Source organism: Onychostruthus taczanowskii, unplaced genomic scaffold (genome assembly GCF_017590055.1).
Source record: "Onychostruthus taczanowskii isolate IOZ18803 unplaced genomic scaffold, ASM1759005v1 scaffold88, whole genome shotgun sequence".
Classification (NCBI taxonomy): Eukaryota; Metazoa; Chordata; class Aves; order Passeriformes; family Passeridae; genus Onychostruthus; species Onychostruthus taczanowskii.
Window position 1 is genome coordinate 2,829,632 of NW_024506773.1, and position 17,817 is coordinate 2,847,448.

Consider the following 17,817-nt stretch of genomic DNA (forward strand, 5'->3'; position numbering starts at 1 on the left):
ATATATAAACTGTGGATAGGAAGGATACATACTCAGAGATTGTGTGTGAACAGCAGTGGCTGAGAATTACAGGAAAAGACAAGACAAGGCAGGCAGTGCATGAGGTAATCTTGGTGCTTCCAATGTCCTGTAAACTCCTTTGCAGCTGTGCTTTAGTGTATTTCTAGTTAGAACAAACATTTTGGAGTTGCAGAGACAGACTCTGGATTTGCTTTTGTCATGTTTGGAGACTCAGTAGATGGTGGAAATAGGTAAATCTTCTTCAGTATTAGAGTGCTTTATTGCCTCATGCACTTAAGAAATAATTTCTGGTTAAAGTATTTAATTATACATTTAAATTTGTAGAGAAACTGAAATACTCATGATAGTCCAGAAGATGAGAAGACAATTGAATTTTTCACAGCATGTGAAATTCTCAATTGAATTTTTCACAGCATGTGAAATAGTGTGTCATGCCATACTTGATTTATGCACAGCATTTAGTATGTATTAACAACAACAACAAAGAATTTGACCATATCTCTTTGTTCTTAAGATTTCAAGCAATTGTATTTGTAAAATTCCACATTATTAATGCTTTTTAGCAGGCTTGGAAAGTCAGAAAAATCCTGTGGTTTAATATGAAGTGTATATAATTTGGCATATTTGTTCTACAAAGTTCTACAAACTCAGCTGTACATTCTGTATTGTCCTTGCAGTACCAGATACCGTGTCCCAGGAAAGCTGATTTTATAAGCTGCTTACTTCCTGGGATGGAACACTCCTAATTAGCCAACAGTTTCACACAACCTCCTGTCCTTCCTTGGAACAGCAGGTCTGTTATGAACGTTGGTTAACCCTGCAGCTGCTGATTGTCCCCAGGCTCTGAGCCAAACCAAGTGCTCAGAGCACGAACACAGAGAAGGGAGATAAAAGAGAGAGCTGATGTGTTTGAAGACTTAAGAGACTGCCTGAATGGGTGTCAGGAGTTAAAACACTTGGGTAGGGGCAAGAGCTTCATTTCTGCTGTCTTTTGGAGATGGTTTGCCCTCGTGGTGTTATTTGGAATCCCTGCTAGGTGCTCACACTTGGAATGTAAAATTGGACAAGCTGGAGCTGAAGGGAAGCTGCTGAGGTGGCTCCCATCAGACTCCAGGGGAGATGCAGACCTGTCTCCCAACCTTTCTTGGGTTCCCTGTTCGTTCTGTAGAGCAAAAGCAAAAAAAGTTGAGGGCAAATTGTTTCACAGAGTAGGATGGACCCCGTGTGTCTGGTAGCAGGAAGGAAATGCTCACGACTGTAGCTGAGGTGAAGAAAATTGGAAATCCCCAGGTTGCCCTGTCAGGCTGGAATGAAAAGATGTGTTGTACCCAGAGAGGGGAAAAGTTACATGTTAGAGTTGGGGGATTGGCAGGAGATCCTTTTTAAGCACTGCTATTTGCTTGCTCTGAGTTTAAAAGTGCTTTTGGACCGCTGCAAGTGTTTCTTCATCAGTTGCTGTCTGAAAAAACCTACTTGGGGCAAGGAAATGCTACTTCAGAACTAGGCACTGTTAGACTTAGATACAAGTACAGGCAAAACACAGGGCTGAGCATAAAGCAAGGCACTAGCTCAGAGCCCAGGGCAAGAGGAGAAGAGTTCACAGATCCTGCACATTTCACTGGGGAAGACTTGAGAGCATTCATTTCAGTGGCGACAAAGAGTGGTTTTTTTACGCCGCCTCTGAGGAATGTCTGTTTCCTGTTGTTGTCATCATCCGTGCTTCTCCGAAAGTCATGAATTCCCTAAAGAAATGAGGAGAGTGCTTTATGTGGTGCCACTGCCCGAGATGCAACATCATTTTCCGTGTTCTTCAAACTCAAGGGAGTAAAAAAATATGCTGAAGAGGAGCAGATTTTTTTGGTTTATTGTGCTGACTGTTGCAGAAAAGACTGCTCCTGCAGCTGTACAAGATGTTTATTGCTCCTTGTCTGTACAGCCTGAGGTGCCAAATGTTCATGGCTTGCTTTTCTTTGAAATCATTATTTGGCAAATCAGTTTATTGTGATTGTTCTCCATCTGTGTGGACGTGCACAGGCTTGGTCCTGGTGTATGTATGAGAACATACATGTTGCAGCTGTGCAACAGTAGCCCCTGAGTAGATACTCATCTATTCCCCCATGTTCTCAATCATCCTTTAAAGCTGTTTCTGGCACAGTGCTGTTTGCACTGTGTGGGACAATTGGAAAAGAATTCCCACATTCATAGAGAGCAAAGGGGCCTGAGGAGTTTTGCCAGTGATGTGTTTTGGGACTCAGCTTGTTTTGAAGCAAAGTTAAAATCAAGTACAGCCATTTTGTTAAGTAAAGCAGTTTCTTTTTTTACTCTTATGGGTTTCAGCTGTGCATTATTTGTAGCTATTTAACCACTGGAGCAAAGGAGGTTGAAGAGGACTTCTGATGTCCAGAGGCTCGAATAACTTATGGCTGAGGGATGTTGTTAATTGTTTGCCTTTCTGTTTTAGAGCTTATCTCACTGTGAACTGATCACGGATGATGGGATTCTTCATCTGAGCAACAGCACGTGTGGGCACGAGAGGCTGCAGGTGCTGGAGCTCGATAACTGTCTCCTCATCACGGATGTGACTCTGGAACACCTGGAGAACTGCCACAACCTGGAGAGAATTGAGCTGTATGACTGTCAGCAAGTCACACGAGCTGGAATCAAACGGATCAGAGTATGTGTTTCCTGGCTTGTTCCCATAGAAAAGCCAGAGCTGTTGGTACTGCTTGTAGATTGTAGAGATTGTAGGAGTCCTGCAGGTGTCCCAGGCATGGAAGGCTGGATAAACCATCTGACTGTCCTTCTGTTAGGTCCCCATGTGTGTAACTTCCCTCTATAAACATCAGTAATTGTCAGTTCTAACTCGTGACATTTTGCTGTTAGAATGATGAGCTCGATCTTCTGCCTTCTGTATTTTTTCAAGTAGAGTCCTCTGTCTTTAGGATGGTGTAGTGGCATGCTAAATCCTGAATATATGTTAATACACAGAGCCAATAGTAAAACATCTGCATGGGTATTTCAGTTGATGGGCTGTAGGGCCCTCAGGCGCTGGAATCCAGCCCCAAACCTTTTCCCTGAGTATCTCGCCCATTATGTCAGGGGCCACCTGCATTGTGGAGGCAGCGTTTTAGCCTTGAAGTTAAACTTGTCTGCAGCTTTGTATCCCAAATTTGCATCCAAACACTTTTGCAACTGGAAAGATCAATCCCTGATAGAGACTCAAATTGAAAGTGGAAGCACAACTTTATGTCATCCTCCTTTCCAGGATGAGAACAGCAGCAGAAATATGGGAGACAAGGTTCAGAGAAGCTGTCCCTCAGTAGCCAGAGTCCACCCCTCTCGCCCCTGCAGTGAAGCACGTGGCTCTCCTGATGCAGAGCTGTCTGGGCTCATCAGTGCTTTGTTGGGGAACCAGAGGGAGCCCTGTGCAAGCTGAGTGCCCAGACACTGGTGTGCCTTGCTGGATGGGTCAGCTTCGCTTGTATCCACTGTGTAGATGCTTTCTTCATAGCTAGCTTTAATAAGATAGCACTTGCTGGCACAACAGTTGAGGTGTGCTGCTTCTCTTTTCAATTCTATTTTCTCTCCCATTATAATGCAGCCTTTTCACCCACAGGCTCACCTACCTCACGTGAAAGTTCATGCTTACTTTGCTCCAGTAACTCCCCCTCCGTCGGTCGGAGGGAGCGGACAGCGCCTCTGCAGATGCTGTATTATCCTCTGACAGTGAGGGCAGCCACACAGCAAATGTTGTTGAAGAATGGGACAGCAAGTCAGTGGAAGGAGTCGGTTTCCTGACAAGTCCTAATGGTGGTGTTCGGTCATCCAGTTTTGTGACAAGAAAAGCTTTTTTTTTTCCCAGGTAAAAATCTTAACGTAATGTGCAGCTGTGGATTAAGTTGGTGATGCTTTGGTTTGTATTAGTAACTCCTTCCTTCTGTTGGCATGAGAACTGCGGTACCGTGTCAAAGACATGTGGGCATTGCAGCGTAGCAGCTACTTGGTGGAAGTTCACAAAACTTGGAAGTTAATTTGCATTTGTCAGCACTACTCGGTGTGAGGTTCCGCTGTAACGTGGGGCTCGAGGCTGCCACGGCAAGGAACTGAGCCTGCTGTTCTGTAATAACACCACAGATCAAGTATCAGGTTTTAAAGACAATTCAGCTTTAGCAGATGTTGACCAAAAAATGCAAAGCACTCATAAGCTCTTACAGTAAAACAGCAGCTTGTTCTTTTTCGTAATTCAGCTTCATATTTAATGTCAAAAGGTAAGGTAGTACCTCCAGATACCCATAGAACTAGAAATACTTCCCAAGTTTTTGGACTTGGTTCAGTTGAACTCTGCTGGTACAAAGCTTGCCCATTGCTGACGCCCGTTCTGCCCGATGCCATCGGCCTTGAGTAGGGGTGAGAAATCCACTGTGGCAGAGCCCGTGCACTCTACTGTAGCTGCTGCCACGGCCATCCATGGTGCTTGTGCTGACGCCATCCCCGCGTCCCCTGGCACCGCCGCGGGGTAGAAGGAAAGGATGCAGCGCTTGCAGGAGGAAGGGGTGTAGCACATGTGCTTTTCTACAGATGAAAGGAAAACAGGTGCAGCTACAGAAGACAGGATGGAGCAAGGAATTCAGTTTTGCCCACCCATTTTAGGGACAAGCATATGGGCTCATCAGTCTGTAGGCAGGAGTTGAATCATACCAAACCTGTGGTTTTCAAAGGTAGAAAGCCAAACTCTTCACATTTGGTTAAGAAGCTGTCACCTTCTGAATAATAATGATGATAAAAATCTATGTATTAACTCTTAAGGCCATGCTTACATCCTTAGTTTTTCAGTGCTAGACAATTAGATAAACTTTTTATATTAAGCAATTTAATTATCTGAGAGAAACTACTTGACAATTCAGAAAGCTTTTTATGTGTAAGTTTGACTGTGTGTGTGTGTGTTTTAAGAGTTCAGGGCCTGTGTTTACTGAAAATTAAAAAGCAGTTGGAAAAGCTACTACTGGACAGTACTGCCATTTCCCCCCTGCAAATTTTAAACAAATTCTAAAAAGGAGTGAGTGTGAACATGAACTTCTGTGGCCAGCAATGGCTGGGTTGTGTGGACTCACAGAGGATGGGGACAGTAAATTAAGACCTCAGCTTTGGGGTTAAATCACACCTTAGATTACAGTACATAGATTTCTTTACTAGTACCAAGTAAGCCAATCTGGGCTTCTTTTGCACAGTAGTGGAGTGCCTGTTACAATCGTACTTAAGAGTTCCATTCAGACACTGCTGGTCTAATGAGAGTTTCAACCAGATTTTATTCTCAGCTGTACCAGGGCAGCCATTGGTACCAATGTCAATGTGTGTTGCCTTTTGTTGGCTCATTTTTTTTTTCTAAGACCATAATGAACCTTGTAAGTCTATTGCATTGAAGATGTACAAAAACAAATGGAACCTACTCAGATATAGGACACTTAAATAAACAATCAGCTGATGTCAAACTTGAATTTGTTGGAATTATTTCAAATCTAAGCAAGATTTCTACTAGAAGCAGAAGATCCGTGTGAATGCACTGTGTGCAGGATATACTGCAGGGCTGGTTTACTTCCCCTCCTTACCTTGACCTACGATTCTTGCTAGGGCAGGTCTGGCAATTAATCTAAACCTTAACAATGGACTGTCTCGAATGTGGGTGTGGAGAAAAAAAAGAAGTAAACAAAAAGAAAAGCACATTTACAAAATTATTGAAAAACATTTATTATACTTAAATTGAAATGTGTACATCTTATTAAAAAACAAAAGCCATTTGCTGGTGCCATAATTTACTTCCAATTTCAAGTGAGCTGGACAAACTACTGTACAACTTTCAATATTCTTTAAAATTAGATATTTGGATACTTTCCAATCAAGGATTTTTCCACTTTTATAAAACATTTGGATTTGAATTATGGTGTGAGCTAAAAAGACACAATTGTCAGTTCAGGAAAATACTAGGACCAAACAATACCCAAAGATGAACAACTTATAGGCAGAAATGTTTAAGTACATACAATTTTACTTTCAGTGCAGAAAAAAAAAACCCAACCAAAAATAGGAAAAAAATTCTAGGTTTGATGAATTTAAATTTTCAAAATGCTACAGCTTTCAGAAGCTCTTCTGCTAAGCACTTGAGCCAGCTATGGAAGGGGAAATGAAAAAGTCAAACTTGCTTTTTTACATGCTGTAGTATTAGTTTACATGGAACACTGCAGCAAAAAAAGCAAACTATTCCCAAGCTTTTAAGCCAGAGATCAAGTTGGAACTTTCCAAAGGCACAGAATAACACCTCTGTTGCTTAATACCTCTGGAAATACTCCCCTCTAAGTACCTGACCAATTGAAACTTAATGTTAGCCTAGGAAATGCTGTGCCATGACTTTAAAGACACATCCAAAATGCCAAGAAAGCACATTGCCTGTTTCAGAGAAAAGTAACTATTTGGTCATATGGAAGAGGCACTGTAACAGGTGTACAGTATGGATGGATGGAGGGTGCAGGAAGGTCAACTGAAAAGGTAAGAAGAGAATCGTCCAGAATAGGAGCTCCAGCAGGGCATTCACCTGCTGGGAAGGAAACTTACAGGGTGTGTATTTAGTGTTTCTCAAGCAATTTATTTGATGCTGCTGAAAGCTATGACAGCCCTGTGGTGCCAGTGGGTCATGTTCCCTCATCTGCATAATTCCACTGAAAACCCCACTTCTCACTGCCAGTATTTTTAAACCCACAATTTTACAAGCAAAGAGTTAAACTGCAGCAGTGCTCTGCAGAGAACCTAGGAAACTAAACATAAAGGATGCATAGGCAATTCTTTTCCATTAAATTCATTAAAGCAAAACACAATTACTTGGTACCCCATAGGATTTATATTAATCCCTCCAATAAGGTACTACTGATAATGCAGTTTGCTGCATGCATATATTGCATCTGTCTAGGGCTTCTTAAAAGCCCTGTTCTGGCATTTACACTTCTTACATACACTCTTATACATAATTTACACGGGAAGCTGTTTTGACAGCTTTACTCTCAAAAACAACCTGATCACTATCACCTTAACAACTCATCTCCACACAGATTAGCATGTGCTCTGCTAACATCAAAAAATAAAACCAGCGTAAGGTACAAGCACGTAATAGACAAACTGGCACAGAAAGGTAAATGCCCCAAAATAAGTTTACATTCATCTCCAACTGGATACAGGTAATAGAAAAGCAGCGCTGCTTTGCTTCTATAAACTGTATCTACTGGCCATAGTTTGCCTTATTTCAGTGAAGGGCAAGCACCTTTGCTTACATTGTCTTCCATGCCTGTACAGAAGCTGTCATGGCATTATACCTCTCATGAGGACACTTAGCTATGGCAGTGATAAGAAAGTTCACCTATCAAACAGCTCATTAGAAAGGTCATTTTGTGTTTTCAATATGAAACATCTTATACAGTGAAGTTAGATCCTAAGGTTTTGGATGATCTTCAGTCTTTAGGCAGGACTTCATTCTGCGTTGGAGTATCAGTCTAGCAAGTCTGTGATGTCACTTCAGAATTATATGGAAGCCTTCTCCATTTTCAGCTGAAAAAACCCAAAGGAAATGTCTGTTTGTCTTTCCTGAACAGAATGACAGAAATGCAAGCCAATGCACTAAAACACCCTAGTATGGACTTGGTTTTGAAAATAAATTCATCTACAACAAAAACTTAAGAGGTTTCCTACTTGTGCTAAACAAAAATGTTATGATTAATTATTTGTAACTGGATCTTCAAAGAGGGACAGTTTCTGTAGGTAAAGTTTGCACAGAGTCAGACTTGTCCACTGATAGAGCCATTTGTACCAGAAATAAATTGGAGTTCTATGGAATAGTGGGATTCAACAACAGCCTATTGAATGTAGTTGACTGTTGACTAGCAGAGGAATAACAGAATGTTATGCTCAGTTCTGCTGACTCTCAGGACTCAGTTAAGATTCAGTTTCTGAACTTCAGAGGTACTACTGCCAGGATTTTTGATTTTTTTTTAACCTATTTTGAAACTTCACCATTTTCAACAATTATTAGCAGCATCCCTATCCAGTGATGGCTGACTGAATTTTACATAAGATTTGTTACCAAATCCTGCACTGGTTCTGAACTGAAAGCTCAGAGAAGAGCCTGAAATGCTACAGAGGCTGAAATCTGGCTAGGAGAGGAAGAATTCTGAGTATCTTCTGCCACTGCATATGCAAAACATATAACTTTTAAAGAAGGCTCCTTGCTGGAATAAATGATTAAGTTTTAGACTGTCAGAAAAGACAACATACCTTTTATTGTGGTGAATAAGAAACAACTCTCATCTTGAAAGTTTTGAACCATCTAAAAAAAAAAAGTTTTAAAGCCTTCCGAGTATGACCAAAACACAAAACAAAAACAACTCTCAACAATCCCGATATTAAACACAGCCTTTTGTGAGCAATCATGTCCTTTTGGTTTTGTTCAGCAAGTGACAGGCATATACCAAATTAAAATCCATTACTATTAAAATACTGCTCTTTACTCTTGTGATAACCAGCTGGGAGCCCATTACTGCTGGCCATGGTTTTGGAACTTTGTGGAGCAGACACTTGAACAAGCAGAGTTCAACAGTGTTTAAATGCTCTCTGCCTTTGGGTGTGCTCAAAATAAATATGCACTAAATAACTGCTGCAGCTTCTCAGAACTATATAAACCAGCTGCCTCTGTCTTCTTGTAGTTTCAGTTTAGTCAGGCAGAGGAAAAGTCACATTTAAAGAATCCTTCTGTTCATTTTATTGTAAAGGAAAAAATACTCTAAATGCCAGCAAACACTAGGATTGCATTATCAAACAGAAAAACAGTAATAAATGAGCAAGCATAAGAAAACCCTCCACTCCCAGTCATAAATTAAATGCCAAAAACAAAAAAAAAAATTCAATTACCTGATCACTAACAAGAATGTGGATGCCTGTGGGACCCTGTCTGTAAACTTGGTTGATCTGATGCAAAGGAATATTAAATGCCAAAGCAAGCTTGCGTGTGACTTCTGAGGCTGCCATCTCCTCTAAGTAGATTGCATGATAAACTACAAGAAAAAAAATCATTCACATAAGCATGGTACTAATGGATAACAATAGTTATATAAAAAATATTTGAATTTGTTTATTTGTTTATTTTATACTTTCAAAAATTTTTAAACCTAAAACTTTAAGATTACTCTCTGCCTCTTCTCATTAAAAGCATGAACTGCCCTAACTTTTCTTTCAGGGAAAAGTCATAAACACAACCCTAATGGGGGAGGCTTCTATTTGCTCTGAGACTGAAGGCATCTTCCACATTTTTTCCTGTATCCTGCACAAAAAAGCACAATCATGTCAAACAGTCTTAAAAATGGATCTTTTGAGTCACCTAAAGATGGTTTTGACAGCCATTTTGGGCAGTGGCAAAAGAATCAGGTAATACCTACATCCCACTTACATGCCTATGCTGCTGCTTTAAATACAGATGTAGATTTTGGGTTTTTGGTAAATAAAGCCTTTTGCAACTGTCTGAATTAACTTTCTACAGATGACCTCAGAGCTGAATGGAATACAGCAAAGAGAACAGTAAGACAAAGCAGCTGTTTAAGTTTGAAGCTGTATTTACAGTTCGATATCAGTGCAAGAAACCCTTGGCTGCTCTAAATTTGCACGTTCTTCTGGCTGAAGACATCTTGAGAGAAAACATGTGCTTGACAAGCAGCAGTATTTTATTTACAAATCCTCCTCCACCTCAATTCTTGCAAGGAAAATCCACAAGCACTATTGAAATAGCCTGTGCAGATTTTTGCTGGGGAGAGAGTTCTCTCAAAGCCAAGAGCAGGTAAAGAATAATTTTAAATAGCTTCATTCTTTTAATTGTAAGAGTGACATGGATTTACGAATAAACAGTTACGTTTCCATCTGTGTTGAACCAACAGTTGTCAGGGAAATAATACTAAAATCAAGAGTGCATTCACTACTTGGCTGTTTTTCCTTGTCCAGGCTGTACATTTTTAGTTCAGTTGCACAGAAAATGACAGCAAAATCTAACAGAAAATGGGAAAGAATTGTTTTATTTGCATGAAGCTTTCACACGCACCTACATTTATATGGCTGATGCCTTGTCTGTAACAACACGCACAGCTGATTCCAGAGCGCCTTCATTCATGACCATGTAATTAGAGTCAGTTTTATCAACGGACTGAAAACGCTCAATGCTTTAACCTTGAGAGGTTTCAGGTTCTGTTTGCTCTGTGCTGCTAAAGCAGCAATTCTGCTGTGATACAACATCCCAGGGATATTTTGTACACCAGGAGCAGCAACTCAGCCCCTTCCCCGTTGTTTTCCCTTCCCTTCCCCACCTATCCAGTTTCACTGCCGTGAGCCCCAGCCGTGCGCGGCGAGCCCCGCCTGCCGTACCGTATATTGCACCGTTGCTGTCTCCGCTGCCCGCGTCCTGCCGTTCCAGTTGGATGCTCCGTAAGGGCTCCTGGCACACGTAGATTGTTAAACGGGGCCTCACGGACCTGCAAGGCAAGGAAACCATGCGTCACACAAAAGCAGCGTGCCCTGCAAATACAGAGGCTGATATGCCACAACTGTAGGTTTGTTATGATAACAGCACACTTGATATGGCTTTTATCACCAAGTCCAAAAAAATTAAATCTCTACTTAAGTAAGTGCTCTCAGATGCTGCTGAATTTAAACAAAATTTCAACCCATTCAGAGCTCCTATGGATGCTGCTTGTTGGACCCCTGTAGCAGGACTACTGAGTAACAACAGCAATTCTTCCAGGAGGGCCTATAGTACTGAACACCCATTTCAGACAGAATTAGACATATCCTGGGATACTGCCTGTGTTAGCACTCAACACCTGTAACCTCAAAAGGCCTCAGCGGTTGTTCTTAGCTCCCCAGATGACCAGTTTTGAGCCTTGGCAATAAATTCATCCATGTCCAAGAGACTGGCAGGGCCCAACTGCATTGGTGCAGCCTTACAGCCCACCTGGGCATACCCTGGAGGTGTGCACAGGAGGAGAGTTTTAAACACATTGCTGCCAACTCCTGAGGCACATCACACAGGCACCAAGGCCCATCCTGACACTAACTTCCCAAATCTCCCAGTTCCAGAATGCCCCATCTAAACCCACTCAGCCTCACAGTCAGCACATCACCTGGATTTCAGTGCATTATACAGCCGAATTCCATCGGCTGGACCACAGATTTGTACCAGATCTTCTCTTGTCAGCTTTAATAAATCAGCACCTGGACAAACACATGAGGATTTAATGAAGACTACTGCAGCACATAAATTCTTTCTAAAATAAATGGTATGTTCATTTAAACCAAGAGTGCCAAACGTCACCATGACAAAAACAGAATTTGGGACACAGGAATAAGTAAACTTCAGACCAGGCTCTAGGGAGTGCCAAATAAATCAAACCTGTTTTCCAAAGGTGGTGAGTTACAGTTTATGCTGTTTACAGCTTTGAAACAATACGAGTCTGCAAGGCACAGAATTTCTGTGGAGAGAGAGGACTGTTCTAGAGAAACACTGATTTTTGCTGGCACCCCAGGGCACTGTATTTAGTACATAATCAAAATACAGAGCAAAAATATTCCATGTTTTGTCACGCAGTGAATTACCCCAGACATTCAACTACCCATCCATCACTTCCTCAGTGCACTTAAGTTACAACAATGCACTCGAGTATAGAAGGTGCTGCTGAAGCAAAAAATGGGAGGACAGATTTTTTGAGAAGCAGCATGAGTATCAGAGAAGAAAACAACACTCTGAAATATCAGTCACTGTAATAGATGAGTGGCAAAACAGGAAAAAAAATAGTCTTTATGCATGAAAATACTCCACAGGCTATCCAGGAATGCACAAATAAAAGCCAGCAAAAATAACTGATCAAAGCCCTTATATACTATAGTAAAAAAAACCCAGACCTGAGGTAGCATAATAAAATTCAGGTATGCTACACCTCTTGCTTCAAAAAAAAAAACAAACAGGCAGCTAGTATTTGACTTTTAAAAAGATAATAATGAAAAAGAAGAAAAGTTTTCCAAGAGTCTTTGTTAGAAATTTGGTACTACAGTTTATAGAGAAAGCTCAGCAACACTCATACAAGAAGCACAGGTCAAAAACTAACAAGCAGCAGAAGCATAAACCTTCCCAGAGAAAAAGCCTGGTAAAAAAAAATTCTGACAGAAGCACGAGCTAAGCCAAGAGGCAGAGCTGGCATCATTCACAACACCGTCCCCATCAAGTGTCACCAAAGAAAAATGAATTTACATGTAGTGAGTACTGTGTCATACCACTCTTTGCACAATTCCAAGGAATACTGAGGAAGCAAAACACAGCCCCACACAGTTCATCTACTGCCATGTCTTGTCTTCAGACATACAGTGGGAACTGCACTGCTCTTTAACTAGCAAACTAGTAAATAAATATGCATAATTATGTACACCATAATATTCTTAGAGAACTCTTTTCCCACAAAAAGCCTGCTCAGTAACACAAAGAAAGAAAAAAGTAAACTACAGATACCTGAGAAATTTGAAAAAAGCCTTGTGTAGGCAGAGAACCTGTTCTTGAGCAACCATTGCTGAGTTTCCTGGATTGTGGCTGAAGGATGAAGCTGCTGTAAGAAAAAAGATTGGATACAATAATTTGGATACTAAAAAACCCAAACAAAACCCAAGCAATTAAAAAAGATCTCCCTCAGTTCAACACTTTCTTATAACATCAAGTGTAAATCAAATATTCTGACACAGTTACACAAATACACTTATGATCAGTACCAGAAAGCAAACACTCACATCTCCTGACCCTTGAGAGGTTCCATCTCCTTGATGATTTGGGGAGGAAGAATTGCTACAGATTAAAAAAATAAAACCAAGTATTACTAAAATTCTGTAAATCAAAATATTTAACCCTTGTTGAAAATTAATTTGAAATTTCCAAAACAATAAATATCACAGTTAAAAGAATTAAAGGATTGCAACTTGTTAAACTTAAGAGGAAGACCATTCCACAGTATATGGATCAGACCACACCACTGCCAATAACTTTTGGATGAACTGCAGGTTTGGTTACAGTAGTTTAATTAACACCTGAAAACAAAATGCTTTCACCAATGCAATTTTTGTTGTACAGTTTTTGAAGATATTTGTTGGGCCTTTTTCTTGCAAATTACTAACTGTGTATGATGGAAATGAAGACTGTTCTTACTGAAGAAAGCTAAAAATAGTTTCCATAGACAAGGACTAAATTACGACAGTGAAAAGGTAAAGTATTGGCTATACGACAAAGGACAAGAAATTGTTTAAAAAAATGTATACAAATGTCATACTCTAAAATGAATATATAGGTCAAAAGAATCTCCCAATTCCCCAGTGCAAACAGAACACAGTTGAATTTAGTCAGAACATGTTCTGAATAAGCCTGATTAAAATGCTGCCTTTAATGGGGATACAGAAGAGAAACCTACCTGTCTGGGACACTGTAGGTGTTATGCTGAGCAGAGGTGAAAGTTGGAGCAGGAGTAGGACTGTTGTTCACAAATGTTGTAGGAGTATCCGGCCATGGTGAGCACTGAAGATAAAGAATTAAAACTTAAGTTTCTCTTGACAAAACCTTTTTTATTCTGATTGCACACTTCTCTCATTTAAAGCCAGGGGTTTATCCACAGACTATTCTGATTTGCACTTCCAAATAAAGACTCCCTCTATCCCACACATTACATGCAGATATTCCAGGTAAAAATCAGCTCTGTTTTATCTTGTTCTTTTATGAAGGCTTCTATTTATACTGTCTTCTCTTTAAAAAAATGTATAGATTATTCAATTTAAACCAAAACAAACCAACCCCCACAGCCACCTGCTGGAAAAAAAGTCTTGTATGGATGCAAGGGCTGTTTAAACTGCCCCACAACAAAATGTGTACCATAATATTAAGTTATGAAGCTAGACTGCACCTTGGGGATTAATTTCATGTCTCTGCCCTGAGAACAATTAAATACAAACAGAATTTTCAGTGGAAATTTTGTGAATTCAAAATTTTTAATCATTTACTGCAGGACTAAAATTATGCTTACTTACATGGACTGATTTTTCTGAACTGCTTGGTAAACTGGAATTTTTTAAACAAGATTAAGTCATCACGAGTATATGATAAGCCATCTGTCTAATTTTGTCAGGTTTTTTTGGGTATTTTTTAAAATCTTTGTGACAAAGCTTTTTGAAACAAGGCTACCTTTTAGTGCTTCAAACAGTACTAAAAATCTAGTATTTTAAAGAAAAACAAAAACCAAACAAGTTTTGATATGTTCAAAGACATGACTAAAACAAGCAAGCAGCCCATGATCAGGTAAGCTAAGACCATGCCTGTTCAGACAACAAAGATTTCTGATATACTTATCATGTACCAGCTAAATACCATGTAAGAAATTTCCAGATTTATATCACAGCCTTGTAGAACAGGGTGGAGGGGAACAACTATGACTTAATACCAATAGAAACTTGTTTCAACAATTTTGTGTTGAAAAATCCTTCCTTTATCTGGGGGAAACAGTAAATAAGGGCAATACCAGCTGCCACCTTCTGTAAGAGATTTAACAACATTTCTGTGCTGGACCCCAGTCTTCACTTCTCAGCATCAGATGGCAAGTTCCCCAGGATGGCACATGGAATTAAAATAAATTTGTCTTGCATGCAAATAGCTTAAAAATGAGGAACTTGCTTTATCTGTCTGAGATTTAGCATTTTTATTCACCACAGAGTCCATAGTCTGATTACATGGTCAAAGCCACCCATTGGGCTACAAACAGTGTCCCCAGACAGAGCATGCTCCTCTATAACCTCGTAGGGTGACACAGTCCTCCTCCAAATATGTACATTCATTCCCACCTGTTGTCTCTCTTCTCAGGCTGATTTAATATTAACCTTAAAGATGTTACATCAGGTAGTTACAAGTAGCCTTCATTCCCTAAATATGTGATCCAAGGCTGTAATTTTAAAATAAAAGCTCAACATAGTAACATTAACTTTGTTCTGAAATAGTCTGAAAGTGCAATTAAAATTCTTTAATTTTGTCACATTCTCCTCCTAAATTTTAATCCAAGATGTTTATGTGGACACACAGATGCAAGTTCCACATCCTTGGCAACCATTCCAATACAAGATTCTAGCCACCACATATTTAAATTCAGGGGCAGAGAATGCACTGGTGCCAGAGAACACCTTTTGAGCCATTTTCAAGGTAGATACTGCAGCTGGTGTTTCTGTCCTTCAAACCCAGCTGAAGTTCATCACAACAAAGCTCTGGGTTTAAATCCAGGAAGAAGCACATTTGAAGTATTCAGAAAACATTTAAAGTATTCAGAAAAAAAAAAAAAAAAACCAACCCAAAGCAAGTAGCCTTTCTTCTCCCATAAACATGGTTTCCTGCCTTGTCTCCTGTTCCAGCAAAAGCACCACTAACTATCCACTGAGACTCAACAGTCTGGTTAAAAAGAAACAATAAATAATAAGTGTAATACTACTGCAACACATCTATTGCCTCTGTTCTCCTTGTTTCTGTCTTACAGGTTGGGGAGGGAAAAATGAGCATTTGAGCACTGAGATACTTAATTCTGAAAGGTTCAAGGAACAAGAAAGTCTTCTAGCAATCAACCTGAACTGATTATGCTTTTGGAATCACTCTCATGCACTTCACAAACCGGATTAAGCAAATGCCTGGCAGACCAAATCCATTAACACTACAAAGGCTAAGCAAGGATGTGTTTTCTTTTCTAACATGCAGCACAATGATTCTGGATTGAGGGGGTGAGGGCTACAAGGGGAATGGATCACAGAAAGCAGCCCTGCTTCCCTGAAAAAGCACCTGCTATTGTCACTGTCAGGGACAGAACACGACTTCATCCTTGTGGACTGATCCATCAGGATATTTCTTACATTCCTAAGCCAAAACTGAGTTAACCAAAGGACATTCAGGAAGTTAATGATACTAATACAGAAGTCCCTGACCAGTAACACAAACCTAGGAGAAAATATCACCCTGTCACAAGGAAGCATTCAACCCCGCCATCACAGAGCAGAAAGAAGGCTGGCTTTGTGTCTTTACCTGTAATAAGCAATCAATATATACTGATGAATTTACCAAGATCATGTTTTTGAGGTCTCAAGACTAAATGCCCTCCATTACTAGCACACTCATACTATACTACTGATACTACTATACTCCAGAAACTATGTCTTATTTCCAAATGGGGATTAATTCAGGGAAAAACTATTTTGGTTTCAGATGTTTAACAGCCTTCTGTAAAGGCCATGAATGAACTTTTACTGAGTTAAAAAGAAATGTAAGAGATCTTTCTAAGTATGACTTATCAATCATTTAGGATTTAAACTCAGAACATTCTTAACTGCAGAGGAATTGCAAAATCTCAAGTTATTCTAAGCCGTGGTTTAATGTAATATCCCTTCCTACCTCCAATATACTGGAATCTGCCCAAATTCATGCCTTACAAGAGAGTAAAGCTGAACCTTAACAAAGAACTCTAGACTATATTCAAAGACCAAATAAACATGAAAACAAAATTCAAAACCAAAATACAGGAAGTCTAATTTGTTCTCCAATTTAGACTTATACTTGAACACATAGCACCCCTTAGAGAATAAAGCATCAATTTTCTTATACATGGTACGGAGCAATCTTTCATGTCTACAATTTAATACTCCAGTTTATTTCAAGGTCTATACCTGGAAGTCTTTTAACTTCCATGTGCTCTGTAATCAACTCTATCTGCAAAAAATGACCATTTGACCAAGTTTAATCAATTTGTATTTTATATATTCAAGCTTGTGACATATAAAACACAGTATTTTTATAAAAATCAACCAAAATACTGCAGACAGAAAGAAGTGCAAAGGCCCAACTACTAAAACACAAATCTTCCTGCTTTTACAAATTCAAAGCAGGAGAAAGAAAACAGTGGGGTTTTTTTTACCCCTTTCTCATTAGATAAGAACTAACATTTTTGTACAAAGAGAGAGGAAAACAAAGTGCCTCTTTCATAAAGTGGCCCCTGATTGAAGGTAACATGTATGTAAACACCCACTCTGAGGTGCAGAAGGCAAGGTTAAATTTGCAGTCTTTTATACCTACTGAATAAGTTAATGCTCCATAGTGTGAAGAGTGTAATGAGCAGTTCAACTGTGTCCTGTCTGTTTGGACAACACTGAGACAAACACTGCAGAACTGCAGTGAATGCACTGAAGTTTGATACATCCACTGAATTCAGAGATGTAATGGAAAAGCTTATCTAGATGGCATTCTTATGAAAATAAGTGATAAGGAAAAGATGGGTGATGGTAGTTAGAAAAAAACCCTCTGGTTCTTTGAAAGGACAGAAGAGCAGAACAACCACTCAGAATGGAAGCTCCACTAAATTCCTTACATTATGTTAGAAAGTTATAAGAATTAAATTGGAAAGAAAACATATTAGATTCAATGTTTTCTGAAGGAAGCACAGTATCTGTCCAAATCCAATTGTGACTGTGCTGGAAATAATCACATAGGAGGGAAAAAAAAAGCAGCAAAAAAATTGTAATATCTAACAAATAGAACAGTAGAATCTTGGAGGGGTAAAATAAAAAAAAGCCAACATACAAAATGAGATGCAAAAAGCAAATAATGAAAGGTTAGGTTAGATGTAGCAGGAAGATAAGAATTCACACTTAGATTAAAATCAAAGAGAATTATAG

The 17,817-nt window shown here is 39.6% G+C and overlaps 2 protein-coding genes across 5 annotated transcripts in view; one reads left to right on the forward strand and one right to left on the reverse strand.

Moving 5' to 3' along the window:
• Positions 1–5,558, forward strand: part of FBXL2 (F-box and leucine rich repeat protein 2) — a 50,796-nt gene extending 45,238 nt beyond the window's left edge. For both annotated transcript variants that reach the window (XM_041425210.1, XM_041425211.1), the window contains 2 exons: positions 2,483–2,695; positions 3,638–5,558. In XM_041425210.1, the coding sequence (XP_041281144.1) occupies positions 2,483–2,695; positions 3,638–3,745 (321 nt within the window). In that variant the 3' untranslated portion in view covers positions 3,746–5,558. The remainder of the gene's footprint in view (positions 1–2,482; positions 2,696–3,637) is intronic.
• A 183-nt stretch (positions 5,559–5,741) lies between these two features.
• UBP1 (upstream binding protein 1) overlaps positions 5,742–17,817 on the reverse strand; it is a 35,200-nt gene continuing 23,124 nt past the window's right edge. For 2 of the 3 annotated variants that reach the window (XM_041425208.1, XM_041425206.1), the window contains 8 exons: positions 13,542–13,645; positions 12,871–12,925; positions 12,599–12,692; positions 11,220–11,310; positions 10,465–10,571; positions 8,968–9,110; positions 8,335–8,386; positions 5,742–7,611 (listed from right to left, as the gene is read on the reverse strand). In XM_041425208.1, coding sequence (XP_041281142.1) covers positions 7,574–7,611; positions 8,335–8,386; positions 8,968–9,110; positions 10,465–10,571; positions 11,220–11,310; positions 12,599–12,692; positions 12,871–12,925; positions 13,542–13,645 — 684 coding nt within the window. In that variant the 3' untranslated portion in view covers positions 5,742–7,573. The remainder of the gene's footprint in view (positions 7,612–8,334; positions 8,387–8,967; positions 9,111–10,464; positions 10,572–11,219; positions 11,311–12,598; positions 12,693–12,870; positions 12,926–13,541; positions 13,646–17,817) is intronic. The other variant, XM_041425207.1, reaches the window with a different exon arrangement.